Source organism: Periplaneta americana, chromosome 10, assembly GCF_040183065.1.
Source record: "Periplaneta americana isolate PAMFEO1 chromosome 10, P.americana_PAMFEO1_priV1, whole genome shotgun sequence".
Classification (NCBI taxonomy): domain Eukaryota; kingdom Metazoa; phylum Arthropoda; class Insecta; order Blattodea; family Blattidae; genus Periplaneta; species Periplaneta americana.
The window spans coordinates 176,142,519-176,158,828 of record NC_091126.1 but is presented as its reverse complement, the minus strand read 5'-3'; the positions used below and the strand labels follow the sequence as shown (position 1 = coordinate 176,158,828).

Below are 16,310 nucleotides of genomic sequence, written 5' to 3'. Positions count from 1 at the left end.
GGCCCACTTGTACGAATACTGAATGAAATCCTGTTAAAATTAAATCCTTGGTCACGCGAGAAATGTTAGTACAAACTCAGAATAGTGCATTATCCGGAGGATATCTTCCGAATAAGTTATTCCATGCTTTCAGACGCTGTTAAATTCGTATCTAGAGAATAAATTACAAAATGGCAGCAGTATTAGCCATGAATTTTCTGATAGTGATGATGATTTACTGTACATGTAATATACTTTTTGGAACGCGGAAACAAAGAGGAATAAGGCACATACCTTATCTGTCAAATCAATATGACGATGAAGAATTTCTAGCGAGATTCAAACTGGAAAAGGACGCCGATTTAAGCATAGTGGAATTAATGATATTTTTGAACACATGACAGAGAGAAATGAAAGTGTAATGAATATGCTTACTTGGTGGTTTAAATAATCTGTTTTATTGAGATATGATGCTTAATATGCGCAGGTATGCATACAGCGGCAGGCCGGTGGTGGTGACGGATGCCATGCAGAACTGGACGGCCCAGCATGTCTTCAACTTCCAGTTCTTCAAGGGAGTGTACGAGCAGAGCCTGGAGCAGTTGGGCTGCCAATTCTTCCCTTACGAAACAGAATTCACGCAGCTTCACCAGGTGTTCAACATGAGCGAAGAGCGTGCGAGACTGCAAGACGGCACCCGTCCTTGGTACATCGGATGGTAAGTTGCTTCATAATGTAGGCAGAGGATTTGCATGGAAATTATAGGCTACGTCATATTTAGGAATTGCTCATATCTTCGCGTTTCTGACAAAGAATGAACGAATAAGACCAATTTTATTTTGCATTTTGTGCATATTTCAACCATTATTGATGAAAAATACTTAATGTAATTTAATATTTCATATAATTGCCTATTTTAATATTTTTTTTCACGCTTTTCCACACATTTTTACCATGAAGCTTTAAAAAGTTGTTTGAAGTAAGAAGCACGGTCAACAAGGTATTCGTGACTCATGTTTGTATATGTGCTTTTTTGAGTCAGCCCCCAAGAAGAAGAAAAGAAACTGCTTGTGCATAGTTCAGAAAAGAACGACTACTGATAGATGATAGCCGGCTCCTAGGTTCCATCGAATACCTATAGAGGGCAGGACAAGGTCATTTAAAAATTGGAAACCAGAGGCCTATCTCTTCTTGGATACTTGGTGCCGGTTGAAATTGCAAAATAGAGGCTGAAAGAAGCATAGAGAAATTCTCCCAAACATTTATCAAAATGTGCCAGAAAATTACGGTGTATAGGCTTATGTTCACTGAAAGAAAATCTGAAAAGAAAAAAACACTTAAAATTGATTGCCATTTCAACTACGACAAACGCAGTTGCATTAACGCAAGTGAAACAGGAACTGAAGAGCACCTGTTGCTAAAGGTTTACCGGTACAATGTCTTAAACTCACTCTAACTCGTAAGAAACCACGTAAACAAAATATAGTATATATTGTCATTTTTAATTCTTAAGGCTCATTCACAATGAAAATTAAACGTTACGGTAAAATCAAAAAGTCATACCATCATTCACGATGGGAACATAAACATAACAGCAAACATACTTGGTAACTATGGAAACATAACAACGACGCCATTTCCTCATATTCTGTCGTATACTTCAGCGCTCCACGATTGTGTTCTGTTTGCAAATCACGTAAGCATAAGCATGAAAGTTTGAAGTTTGCAAACTTTCATGTTAACGTCTTACGGTAATGTTTATGTCAATGCTTATGTGAATCATTTTGAATGATCCCATTTGGTACCCTGGACGCAAACTTCTGTATTTATGTTACGGTTATGTTTAATTTTCATTTTGAATGGGCCTTTACTGTCCCTTTCAGATCCATTTGTGACGCGTTGGAGAACACTGTAGTACGGTTTTTTTAATGTAAAAGTAAAATGAATACACGACTAATATACTTTAATATTGGTTTCACTTCAAATGCCGATCTTCATAAATAGGAAATAGTATAAATAATGAAATTGCGTAAATAAATATTTATCCATTTAAACCGTGAAATTAATAGAGGGAATCAAATGTCTCAATTTATGGATTAAACCGATTGCCTTTTATGTTCAATTAAGTTAACTCGAAAAAAGCAAATTCAGTTACTTGTTGGGTACACATTACTTCATTAATTTGATTCATGACGTCTGAATAAGAGTTGATCGGTAATGCCATTCTCAACATTATAAAGAAACACAAAATATGTGAAGGTTAAAATGTCTGATGACAGTATTGTGACCTTCTTGAGAGTAAATTTAGACAGAGTAAAGTAAATTTACATAGGTTATTAGACGGCAAAATTACCAACTAACGACGTAAAAGAAAGTCTGATTGCTATTCATATAATAAATAGTTTTTCATTTACAACAATCTATTTTCGTAAATATATGAAGATCCAGTGAAAAATGTAGTTTGTCGTCCCGTACAGAATATTGTATTAAAATTACTAAATAAATGGAATAAAGGGTAACAAATTATATTAATGAACGAAGCTTGAGTTTTGAGGGTGCTAGAAACAATAGACTGTGACGGTACTATTTTGCATTGCCTGTAATGAGGCGATATTAGCGATCCTAGTAGTGAGCAACTATCTAATGTTTGCATATTTACTACGTATTGAGCTTCGCGACTGTATATACTAGACTGTGATATTAGGTTATTTACTCTCCGCTTCCAGAGATCTCGTGGGACTAAATTTTAAGCGCACTCGAATGTCACTGATCCTTGCGTCCGTAAGTTTTTATTCAAACAGTCTCATTTTATTACACATATAATATCTAATATAGCTTCACTTATGAAGAAGCTTATGCCTAAATTGAGACATTTGATTTCATGTATAAATTGAACGGTTTAAATATATAAATACAGTATTTATAATATGTATATTGTTATTATTTGAAATATTTTCTATTTGTGAAGTTCGGCATTTAAAATGATATCAATATTAAAGTAGGGCCTACTATATATTAGTAGTATACTCATTTTAATTCTATATTTTTAAAACCGTGCTACAGACTTCATCTACGCGTCACAAACGGATCTAAAAGGGAGAGTAAATCTTGGGAAATCACTTACCGCAGAGATGTCAAAACGCCTATACACATTTGAAGAGTCCACTGCAAGAATGATGGATGTCATTTGGAATACATTTTGCAGGAGATGCAATTGAAAGTTTGAAATGCTTAGCGCTCAAAGCTTAACTGTGATTTTCCGATTATTACTGGACAATGACTATCAGTGTTAATGCCATGTAACTCTCTATGTACATTTTATATGTCTTAAGCTATGCATTGACATCTTGGTTCATTTTCGACAAGAAATTGACATCCATCATTCTTGCAGTGGACTCATTTGTATTACGTGCCCATACCAAAAGGAATGCAAATTCAACAAGGTTCATTTTTTAGCAAGATAAAGTACAATCATCGCTCTTAAGGAAATGTTGTACTGGTTCTCGAGTGCACAAGGTGCAGGCGTTTTGACATCCCTGATTTACCGCATCCTTTACTGTGGCAATATTGTTTCGGATTTTTGGTAAACGGTTTAAATCTTTCAAAACCAAATTTAGTTCGTGACTGGTACAATGAAATAAGGCTTTTTATACTTACTTAGCCAGATCTTCTGAACACCACTAATATTTCCTGACGTGGTTGAACGTCCTTCGTAATCCTGTCCGACGCACTTGTTTGGATCGCAACCTTAATTTCGAGAAATTAGTCTATTTCGGTCGCCATAGTTCGAGCATTCATTTCATTTAATTTCACAGACTAATGAAACTACTCACGACTGGCCATGTTTTCATCAACAACAAATCTTACACAACCGACAACTGCTCCTTCCAAATTGTCTCTCGCGCATATTTCAAATCCTTGTTCGGTAGTAGCCGGGCATTTGATTAAGCATACGTGTCGATTTACTTTATTATTATTAAAGTATTTATTTATTTATTTATTTAATAATAACATATACATAAAAACGTTACATTAAAATACCCCGAAAGAGCAAAGCTCGTGTTCGGGGACAGTTCCGTTACATAGATACACATACTTTGTAGACAAAATACTTAAGAAAAAAGCTCACATAAAGATTGTAATAAAATTAGTAAATAATAATACTAATAATAACTGAGTGAAAAAAGAGACGATGTTTAGATTGATGGATTAATATTAAATTATTATTAGTAGTATAATTAGTGCAGGTCATGTTGACATAGTAACCAAGATAAAATAGAAAAATACACTTAGGATAGAAATAAACTTGTTTTACAATACATGGTACATAATATATATACAGGGAAGTCTGTCATATAAATTTTTTAATTCTGGATCTGAAAATTTCATTGCTTAAAGTAGTCAATTCTGGATGAAATTTTATTATCGAATTATATAGCCGTGGACCATAATTTGTACTGTGTAGTAAAGCAGCAGATGTGAAATATTTAGGTTCAACTAATTTAAGAATTTCATTTCGTCTCGTATTATGAGCATGTGGCTGAGCTACAAATTTCGTTCTATTTTTATGATAGAATTTCATTAAAGAGTATTCATAAATTTGGTCAATTCTAAAAACATTCAATTCAGAATGGATCAAATTTGTTGGATAATCCAGTCGCCTTTTCAAACAAATTTTGATTATACGTTTTTGCAACATAATTAGAGGAAAAAGAGCAGTTTTTGTAATGCCTCCCCATCCAATTATACCATATTGGATAACAGATTCGACTAGAGCCAAATAAACCAAACGTAATACGTGAGTAGGCAAGTAATGGCGAAGGTTTACAAATTTGTAAATTGTTTTACGTATTCTGTTACATAAAAAGGTGATTTGTCTATCCCATTTCAAGTGCTGATCAACAATAATTCCCAGGTATTTCACATCTACAGATTCTTTCAGGCAAGGGCATTTACAGGTTGTAGAGAGTTTACAAAATGAGTTGTGGATTATTAATTTTAAATGAGAAAGTGATTTCAATTTGTTCAATCCAGAGACTGTTAAAGAAAATGGCACCAAAGTAGTTTTAGTTATATTTAGAGATAGCAAATTTGCATCAAGCCAGTTTTTGATAAAATTTATACCTACATTGGCATGTTTATAAGTGTCCTCCCAAGTTAAACCACTGAAAATCACCACCGTATCATCAGCGTAAGAATAACAGGAGCCATTATGTACTTTCAAATCAATGTTTAATAAATCATTAATATATATTAAAAATAGAATAGGACCTAAAATTGTTCCCTGAGGGACACCTATATCAATATTTACATTTTCACTGATATTATCATCAATTTTGGTTACCTGAGTTCTTTTGTTTAAGTATGATTGAAATAACTTATGCGCAATACCCCTGACTCCTATATCAAATAATTTGTCCAGAAGTAAACGATGGTTCACCGTGTCAAAAGCTTTCCTTAAATCTAAGAAAATCCCTAAACATTTAGAACCGTTATCCAACTCCTGCATAATTTTACCAGTGACTTCAATAATTGCGTCATCCGTAGATAATTTATTTCTGAAGCCATACTGATGTTTGGAGAGAATTTCATTTTTCTCTAAGTAATTTACTAATCTGTTTTTTAAACATTTTTCTAATATCTTTGAGAAGCTAGAGAGCAAGGATATAGGTCTATAGTTATTCAGACTTTTTCTTTCCCCTGACTTATGGACCGGTACAACTACAGCATTTTTCAGAGATTCTGGGAAAACTCCTTGGGTGAGACATAGATTGAATACATAAACAAGCGGTTTTAATATATGTTTAATGATAATCTTTAATGTGTTATTTGTAATTTTGTCGATTCCCGGTGAGACATTATTTTTTAAGGATTTAACAATATTATAAATTTCTTCTTCGGTTACTGGTGATAAAAACATGGAGGAAGATGCGTGCTTATTATGGCCACTGCAATAATTTTTCGTGTTAAATGCCGATTTGTTGATGTTCGATGCAATGCTATGTCCTACTTTTGAGAAATATTTATTAAATTCATTAGCTATGTCTTTTTTGTTTTTAAATATTTCTCCCTCTTCATTTAAAATCTCTGATATGATACTATTTTGGTTCACATTTACGTCTGTGGCTTCATTAATAGTTTGCCAAAATTTCCTAGGATTATTTCGATACTTCTGAAATTGAGATTGATAATACTGAGTTTTCATGTTTCTTATAATAAGAGTTAAAGTATTTCTGTATTTTTTGTAATAATTTATTAGATTTATATTATCAGGTTCTTTTCTAATATTTCTGGCTAATTTGTCTCTTATACGGATTGACTTAATGATACCTGTGATGATCCAGGGTTTTATTTTTCTTAATTTAGAAGATACTTTAAAGTAAGATACATCTGTGCTTATGTCTATATAATTAGATATTAAATTTTGGAATACTTGAAAGCACAATTCAGCATTTTCACAGTTAAGCACGGAATCCCAATTTTCTTTTTCTATAAGCGAAATTAGCTTATTGTAATTTATGTTTCTTTTTATATGGAGAGGATACTGAGATGTATTAGAGTTTTTAATTCCAATTTCGAATAATGCAATAACTGCATAGTGGTCGGTAATAGCACTACACAAAACAGCAGGTACAAATTTCCAGTTACTCTTTGTTTTAAAAAATATGTGATCAAGGCAAGACTTAGAATCAGGCCGAGTGATAGAGTGTAAAAATTTGACAAAACCATATTCGTGTAAGATATTCATGTACCTATTGCCAGTACTGTCTAATTTGTCTTCTAGAATTTGTATGTTAATGTCTCCAACAATGATTTGATTGCTTGTGTCTTTAGAATTAAACAAAAATAGTTCAAAGTTGTCTAAAAATTCATTTATACAATTGTTTGGGGATCTATATATCGCCACAATGGAGAATGGAGTATTATTACATATAAAATTAAGATGAATAGAATTACATTGTGGGATATCTACATGTACTATTGTGACATCAATATTATTTTTGCAGTAGACAACTAAACTATCGCATTTATTATATTTATTCGTTTTGACAAACTTTTTATAACCTGGTAAATCATAGCCAGATTTGATTTTACTTTCTTCGTCAATTAGGAGAAAACTGCCTAAATGATGTATTATTCTTTCCGCTCTTAATTTATCAAGAAACATAACCAGAAAATAGTTTTGCGCCAATTTTACAACAATTGAGTACTTTTTTGTGCATCATAGACCACGATTTTCTTTCTTCTTTCATAATTAAACCAATGCACAATTAAATGAGGCTTAAAACTGGTTTTAGTGTTATAACACTGATTTTTTTCGCAATATTTTAAAACAGAGTTTGTGAATTTTTCTAAAAAAGTGGTAGTCACGAAAAATTAGTAAAATTATGTTATGCAACAGAAATTACTATAACCTGTCATTACACATATTAGCGAATTGTCACTTGTCACTAGTATCTAGGCCCCTGGACGTGGAAGTAGCGAAGAACTCGAAGCAATCTTACATTTAGCGATGTAGTCTTGGTTCACTGCTTATTAGATTCTCTTGCAGTGGATTATCAGCAGCTCGGAATTGCGTTATATAGATTTTGTCGTCTAGCTGTGGGACTCAGGTGCCGATCGCAGTGCCGTCATTATAGACTGTTTCAGTGCGGTGAACCTGGCTCACTGAGCTCCGCCTGATTGGTTTGCTGCCCACTTCCAACGGGTGTTCTCAAAACATCACCTACCCAGTCATATGAAGAACTGAATGCTTACGCCTCACGACTTTCAACAATATGTAAAGCAAATTGGTGAATAGTATGCATTAATTCACCACAACTACTGTAATTTATTTTCAACATTTGTTCCTACTTCATTCATCGTCTTCTACTTTCACAATTAGGCCTAATGTTACTAAAACTGTTTTCAAATCATCTAAACTTTTTTATTTACCTACGTTACGCTTTGCTTTTCATTTATATTATCTATGGAAAAAAAAATAGTTCACCGTGTTTCAGCTGTGTTCCAAATAGCCTACATAGCAAAACTGATTGTTGTTTTACTTACATATTAGAGTATATATTATTCTGATGAAACAAAAAATCAATTTTGAGACTTTCGCGCATGCACATCTTCAAAACTCGTATCTATGAGACTACCAAAAAAGTAGTTTTCGACACGCTTGCCGTCTCTCTGTGTGTTTGTGGACAGCGGTTTCGTGCAGTATAGGCATATTAAATTAATTTTGTTCGTACCAGAAGACGCTATTGTAATATCACCTAGGTCCAGAACTGGCCAGAGAGGGGTGGAAAGCGTTGGTTCCCGTCCATAGTCCACCGGCGTTGAATGACGTATTTGTGTCCCGTACGCAATCGCATAACACAGACACCGAATACAAATCCTCTCCCCTACCAAGTCAATGACGTGGGAGTGGAAGGAAGGGATGAGTGACGTATTCCGATGAGTGACGTAACGCCACAATTGGCGCCAACTTCTGCAAACCTGTCCTAGACTAACATGGAGTGCTGATGTTCTGTCCAAAATTAAAATCGTTCTGCGCCGTCATGTTATTAGAAATAACGTTATACACATAGTTATTCCACACTGTTGTGTTATTTATCAACAAAATCCTGTTAACTTTTCATTGACTTTGTTTTAACGTTTCTCACTGCGCATGTGTAGAAATCTAGGGGAAACATGCGTTTCGAAATTAGCGGCACAACTGTTGTAGATGCATGTGAGTCAATTTAAAATGCGTGTAATTCGCCTATATTTTTGTAAACTCTATATTTGATTGATAATAGACATAGAGATAAAAATTATTTAGCGAGAAATACCACAATTCATATAAGCATATTTTATTCAAAAGAAAAAACTCAAAGTCCACTAAGAAGTTCATCGTATCGCAGACGACAGCAACTGCCGTATTTATATTATATTATGCGTTATCGGGGAAAAAATGAAGCCGAAAAAATTCATACGACCTTCCTCTTCGAATCTTCTAACACACAACCAGAGCAATTTAATATTGAAAAACAAAATAGCTGTGAGTCAACCATTCCTTATTTCCAGAATAAGTTATTAAGATATTATATTAATCAAATTTAAGTTACAGGTCACCTCTTTGGTGCTAGAGGTGTCACAACAAAATTTGTTGTTCAATGGAAATGAAAATATAAATTTGAGAAATCTCTAGAGACATAGATAGTGGCATGTATAATCAAGTATTCTGTGGAGATACTAAGAAATCGCTTATATGGAAACATACACTGTTATTATTAAGAAATTGCTGTATTTATATGTCCTGTCAATGTTTTATCTTTTATTTTTCTAACTCAATAAACACATTGTATGACATTATTATTTTAGTATTCTATGTCTAAGGACAAACCCTATTACGGTCAGATGTATAAAATAAATCAAAGAAATATTGGTAACATGTGGAAGATAGGTGACGAAGAAATTTAACATGTAAAAACTGAAGAACGAAGAGGAAAGAAGAACAACAGCAGAAGGAATAATAGGATACCAGAAGGTGTGAGAATTAAGAAATCTTAGGTCACAGGTAAAATGTTGGAGAGAAGCTTTAGGAAAAGAGAAAATGGAAAAACATAAACACAGAAGAAGGTAGCAAAACTACAAGAAACTAAACAACGAACTGAGAGATGACTACCTTATGTGAGTTTTACGTATAAATGCAAAAAGTGTTAATCCTATTATGAAGAAGCGCGGTTAGAAATGAGAAATGTAAGCGATCTACAGCACTGTTTCATATTTATAAGCTTACTTATGTAATACTGTGTTCATATTTTTATCAGGGGTGGTACATACGTGAACAGTGAAATTAAATTTTTTAAGTTGATAAACATTTGGCTTTTAATATTTAGTTACAAAACTTAGGAAATATATACGGTACTGGCATAGTTGCGCCCCGTTCCCATCAGGTAGAGAAAAGGGACATGGCATAGTTGCGCCCCGATGAAATAGGTAGAGAAAAAACATTACGGGAACTCGAGCTTTGTAATCTAATCTAACAACCTTATCGATTTTTTATACGATTTAATAATAATGGACTCCTGTAATTTTATTTTAAACAAGCAGCATTTGGAAAGACTGTTGATATCACCGCTTTGTACTCTTTAAATACATATCTGTGGTACATTAAGTGATAAATATGTGTAATTGGTGAAATACAGTATTTAGTATTTCTAATTTACTAGATACAAATTTTAGAATGGAGTATATTGTAATAAGATAATATAATAAAGTAACACAATTTGAAACAACTTATGTGTCTTGAAAAATGTATATTTAATTTCGTTGCTTTCGATTATCTAGTTAAAGTACAGACATGTAGAATATTCGAAAATTTTATTCCTGTAATATCTTCTTCAAGTAAAATTAATAAGGCCTACAAAAATGAATACATATTGTGAGTTCGGTAATGGTTCATTTTCATGGTGAAAAATATTCTTTATTACATCTCAATATATCAATGTCAAAATAAAAATAATAATAATAATAATAATAATAATAGGCCTAATAATAATAATAATAATAATAATAATAATAATGGCTTTATTTAATCTGGCAGAGTTAAGGCCGTAAGGCCTTCTCTTACACTCAACCAGGATTAAAACTTGCTTACATAGTTGAACATACAACTGGATTGGAATTAAATAATTACATACTGATACAATTTAGGTACATAATGAGATCAAAAGAGGTAGTTACATAAAAATTTACCTCGTACAATAAAAATAAACATAGTGGAATGCATATTAATATTGTTAGAATCAAATACCAATCACATAAAAACAGAAGCCGATAATTCAATAAAAAATGTACACAGTAAAAATAAAAATAAACACATTAGTATACATATTAGTATTAGATTACAAGTAAGTAGGATTCACATAATTAAACCAGAAACCGACAATTGAATAAAATGTACACAAAAAATAGATTAATAATAAAAAAACAACACAGTGGGATACATATTGGTGTTAAGTGATAAATAAACACGATTTACATGATTACACAATAAAAATAAGAAACAAAAAAATAAATACAGTTTAACACATTCCATTAAATATTTGCAACGCGTTAGATCTAGCAACTCATCATAAGATATTTTTCTAATTTACATTTAAAGGAAATTAAAGTATATTACGCTTCGACGTAAGGAGGTACAAAATATGATGATGTACTTGCAGGACACTACACCATACTGCGTCTTGTTGCAGGAGCAATTGTGACGACCGCGCAGCCAGGATATTTCGCCAGCACTACGGTCGTCCTTACTTCCTGCCCTCAACGGCAGAGAACAAGAAGGTAGACTGGATCTTCATGGGCAGCCCTGGATACGGTGCACACATGCATGTGAGTATACATTAAAAACTACCATTGTATGTAAAACATATGTACATATTTTATAAATGAAGATGCAATCTTGTATGGGTTTTTATTTTCATGTCTCAGTGTGATGTATTTGTTGTGTTCTTGTGCTTGTATTGTGTTTCATTCATTTATTCGTTCATTCATTCATTCATTTATATTATTCCATAGATCTTACATGAACAATGAAGCTTTAAGATGTGGAACAAGTCAAAATTTTACAATATTACAATTACAATTTTTACAAATTTTTACAGTTTTACAATTTAGTAATTTTCTACAATTTTTACAATGTTGTGCAATTTTTTACAATATTTTGGCGAGATGTAGTGAGATGAGGTGAGGTCCGAGGATTCGCAAAAATATTACCCGGCATTTGCCTTTTGGTTGGGGAAAACCTCGGAAAAACCCAACCAGGTAATCAAATCAAAGGAGGGGTAACCAAATCAAAGGGGTTGATGCCGAGGACTCGCCATAGACCATCCGGCTTCAGTCCCACGGCTGTGGAAAACCTCGGAAGAAACCAAAGACCAAAGGGGGATCCAACCCAAACCCGAACACAGCTCCGGATCAGCAGCCCAGCTAGTCTGCCGGCTGAGCTACATCGATGGGTCTACTAAAAGTATACAATACATAGCCAATCAGATTATTAAATTTACAAACGCAAACGATCATTCATAAGTTTCTTGTGATTATGTTTAGCAATAATGTTCAACGCTGTACTACTTCATCTTCAGTGAATACCTGCGATGTGAAATAAAGTATTTCAACAAAAATGTTTCTAAAACTGGAAGAAAAAGAGCGTGACAGCGCACGTCAGGGGCAAAGAAAAAATTCTTCTCAATGTCCGAGACCTCAAAGCAACGCCAACTATTGCGCTGTCAACGCAGAGTGAGCTCGAAAATTTTCGCTACTCCTCGTCTGGACACTAGATTAATTATCCCCGCTCTCTGCAGGAAGTCCCTGCCACCTCCGACCATCCTCTGCGGTCTGGCACCGACCGCCGCGCCGTCCCGCTTCACTCCTTCCACACTCACACTCAAACTCACAATCCCTGCGACACACCAGATCGACAGATTTTTAATTAGCCCGTGCCATTCGCATCTCCACTCTTTCATTATATGCACAGAGCAACTTGACGTAACTGTGTAGAAACCACAACACCGTTCATTCTTGCATACCAAATGTCAGTTGCAACAGCAGATGGTGACTCCACCAACATGCATTGAAATCTTGAAGTAAACATTGACTAGCGTGCTGTAGGATTGCGATGAAGCGAATGTTAGCTCAATATTCTTAACATCAGAACTTCAACTTTTACGTAAATCAGCCGTGGCGAAAATGTGACTCACGAACACATTGTGGCTCGCAATGATAGCCGTGCATTTTTCTTGCTTTCTACCTCCCACAACCCCCATCCTCTCACTCACTGGAGTCAAACTTCATTCCATTTGTATTTATCTCTGATCTGCGAGTGGCGTATCGTCGCAATGTCTCTCAAATATATGTACAGTACATCTACAAAAACGAAATTTTCAAGTAGGATGGGAGGATGTATTTTTTTTTTTTTTTTGCTGCCAATGTGATGAGAATATTAAATGTATGATTTGTTCACAAGTATTACGAGGAAAACTGTTGTATAACATAAAACGGCATTATACTACAGGTTACTCATGAAACATTAAAAGGTTAAGTGTTATTATTATTATTATTATTATTATTATTATTATTATTATTATTATTATTATTATTATTATTATTTTTATTATTATTATCTTTGTACGTCGATCCTTTTTCAGCAGATGTACGAATAATGCGGTTAGATCTTCAATTTAAATTCACAGATTTACAATGTGATGTTAAATGAAAGCTAGATGTAAGGACTTGACAAATGTTGAACTTTTCAAATCTTTGCCAAAAAAATAAATATCCGAAGCTTCGTTCTTTCGCTTTCTCTTTTAAAGCCATGTTCGCTACAACTCACGTTTGTGAAAAATTATTTTCAACAATGAAAATAGTATAAACCAAATTTAGATCACGACTGACAGACAAATATCTTCGTGATCAACTACTACTGGCAGTAAGTGACATAATTCCTGATTTTGAAACTCTGTCGCAGAGACATTCTGAAGACAGTTAATTTTAGGTTGTGATAATGCGTCCTATGTTTCAATGTTCATTTCTTTCTTCGTTACACGTACTAAAAATTAGTTTGTAACCTTGTACTGTATAAAATTGTATTTAAGTGCTTGACGTAAGGAAAATGAAAAACCGTTAATAAGTCAGACAGTTCCTTCACTTCCCCTTCGGGTGTCCGCCTCCCTCCATAGGTGCTATGCACGTTGCAGGTTACACAGTGGCTCGACGCACTATGACATTTTCGCCACGGCTGATGTAGCCCTAAATACATGTACAGCGGATCACACCAAAAACGGCATTTACTGTACGAGTCTTTAGCTTTGACTTGTAAGTTTTGGCGGTCGGTTCACACGACGAAAACTATCTGGTTCAAATTTGTACTCCACAATATACACTATTTCCAGAATGGAGCAAAGAACCCGTCCCTGTGATCCATGGTTTAGTACTGGACTCCAGTTTCGCGGACTGAGTTCGATTCTTGGGTTCCACTTTTCATATTTTAATAATTGTTATGTAGTGGCTGCCATATTCAAGTACTTATTTGTACATAGGGTGATATAATTATACATGCGTATACACGCATACAGCTATTTATTTAATTATTCTGGTTTAAAATCCACTATGACCACAAATTATACGTATGGGTCTGCAATATATTAATTTTATTTCATTAACTTAAGCTAGTGGTGTACAATCGGGGACACATATCTCAAAGTTTTTCGAAGAATATTGCTTGTCGATTAAATAAATTTTTCCGAATACATGCATTAAAGTAAACCATAAAACGCAAGTCTTTAATGCTGAAAATAAATAATATATACCTACTTTGTTTCCATTTTGTTATTATTATTATTATTATTATTATTATTATTAATTGAATATTGTTCCTGTATTTCTGCTATTGTATTGCTATTGTTCTAATACTGGTTGAGTGGAAGAGAAAGCTTTATGGCCTTAACTCTGCCAGTAGAAATAAATCTACTACTACTGCTACTGCTTTAAAAAATTTCAGCTACATTACATTATTAATAATTGTCGTTGTTACATTGACTTATCTACAACTTCTGCCAAATGTTTAAGGACACCTCTTCAAAAGTTATGACATGTTTCACTCCTGGCTTTACTCTCCTGTGAAACTCCCCGATCTTTATACAGGAAACAAATACCTGTGAAAAAAAAGTTTTCACTTTACGCTAAATCCAACCTCTCTGTCTTTCAAACTGTGGATTATGTAATAACTTTCTATTATGAAAACTTATTGAAAAATTATATTTTTGCAGGAAAAAATTAATTACTCCAGAATGAGTGGAATTAGATCAATTAATTTTTGGATAGAGTTAGACATATCTGAAATGTTTCTTGTGCAATTATCACTTTTATTTTTAAAATTTGTGACAGCTCGTTCACACATTATAATCCAGATTTTTTTTTTTTCCTTTCATTTAGGAAAAGTTGTCAGTTTCTAAAATTCTCTTGAGTTTGAAATTCGCGGCAAATTGATGAGGGACCGTCACTACCATTTACATCATATCATTGGGAGTTGATAAAACTTGTCAATCAACTTATTCCCTCCATTTTTAGTAAACAGTTGTGGAGTTTTGTTACAAGTGTGGAAAGATTAGATATATTCCTTGAAAAAAAGTGAAAATGGGTAAAATTTCAGTGAGTATGGACATGATGTGATAGATTATTATAATTTGGAAGAATGACTTGAAACAATATCGAACTTTATTCCAAAATTGATTGACATAAGTACATACATTCTGGAGTAATTATTTTTTCCTACAAAAAACGTCGTTTTTCAATAAGTTTCCATAACAGAAAAATTGTTGGAACTATATAGGTTGGACCGTTAAAAGTATAACTTAAACCGATTATGTACCTTAGAAAGACGGGTCCCCGTTTCGACGCTGGTGTGGCGTCATCTTCAGTGTCTTACGAACTACTGCTGTTCCAGTTAATCTTGATCCGGTGTTTGCGTTCGTCTGTTGTAGGGGTGGGAGTGGTTGTTTGTGTGGCATGTATTATGATGTATGGATATTGAACTGTAATTGTGTATTAAGTATATGTTGTGGGTGTGTTATTGTGTGCTTGTATATTTCGTATTAAAAAAACCTTGTTGACTGGTGTTAACGATGAGTTGGTTCTGCCATCTACCATTATTCAACTACAAACGAGACTGCTCATTTTAATATAAATTAATTTCAGTCATCAATAATTGCCTGCATTATACTAGCATCAAGGGTGAACTACTTCTAGTATTCATAAGTATACTGTATTCCTTCTTGTACTCCTTCGGCATAACTTTGTCTCATCAAATTTGGATAGTCTGTATGAATGACCACTTTCAAGCGCTCACTGTGCTGCGAGATTTGAGTATTTTCACAATGTCAAACAGCCAATTTTTTGGATCTAATATAAGGATAACCTATTTCTCATTACTCTTGGTAACGAACCTAAGAGATTATGTTAAGGATACATGCCTATGTTTACGGATTGAAAACGCCACTGCCTCCTTATGAACTACTAGAAGAGCACCGCGATACCTCAAACTTCAATGGGAATGTCTATTTGCAGTGTAATGTAAATTGTTTGGTCGTCTATGAGAATTACGCTGAAAACTAATGGATAACTTTGTTTCACATGAAGTAACAACAATTCAAGTGACCTGGACACTATAAAAATGGGGCTCATATACGTTTTCTTTCGTACCCCAACCTTCAACAACTTTGAAAGAACGCCGAATGTTTGTTGAAACCGAAAAATTGAATTTGATAGTTTATATGTCGGTCTCATTTAGCAGAACTGTTCTG

At 33.8% G+C, this 16,310-nt stretch overlaps 1 protein-coding gene across 1 annotated transcript in view; it reads left to right on the top strand.

Annotated features, from left to right (window-relative positions):
* LOC138708185 (bifunctional arginine demethylase and lysyl-hydroxylase JMJD6-like) overlaps positions 1-16,310 on the top strand; it is a 263,691-nt gene that overhangs the window by 136,738 nt on the left and 110,643 nt on the right. Inside the window, exons 3-4 of the mRNA XM_069838463.1 lie at positions 467-697; positions 11,208-11,343. Of these exons, the coding sequence (XP_069694564.1) occupies positions 467-697; positions 11,208-11,343 (367 nt within the window). The remainder of the gene's footprint in view (positions 1-466; positions 698-11,207; positions 11,344-16,310) is intronic.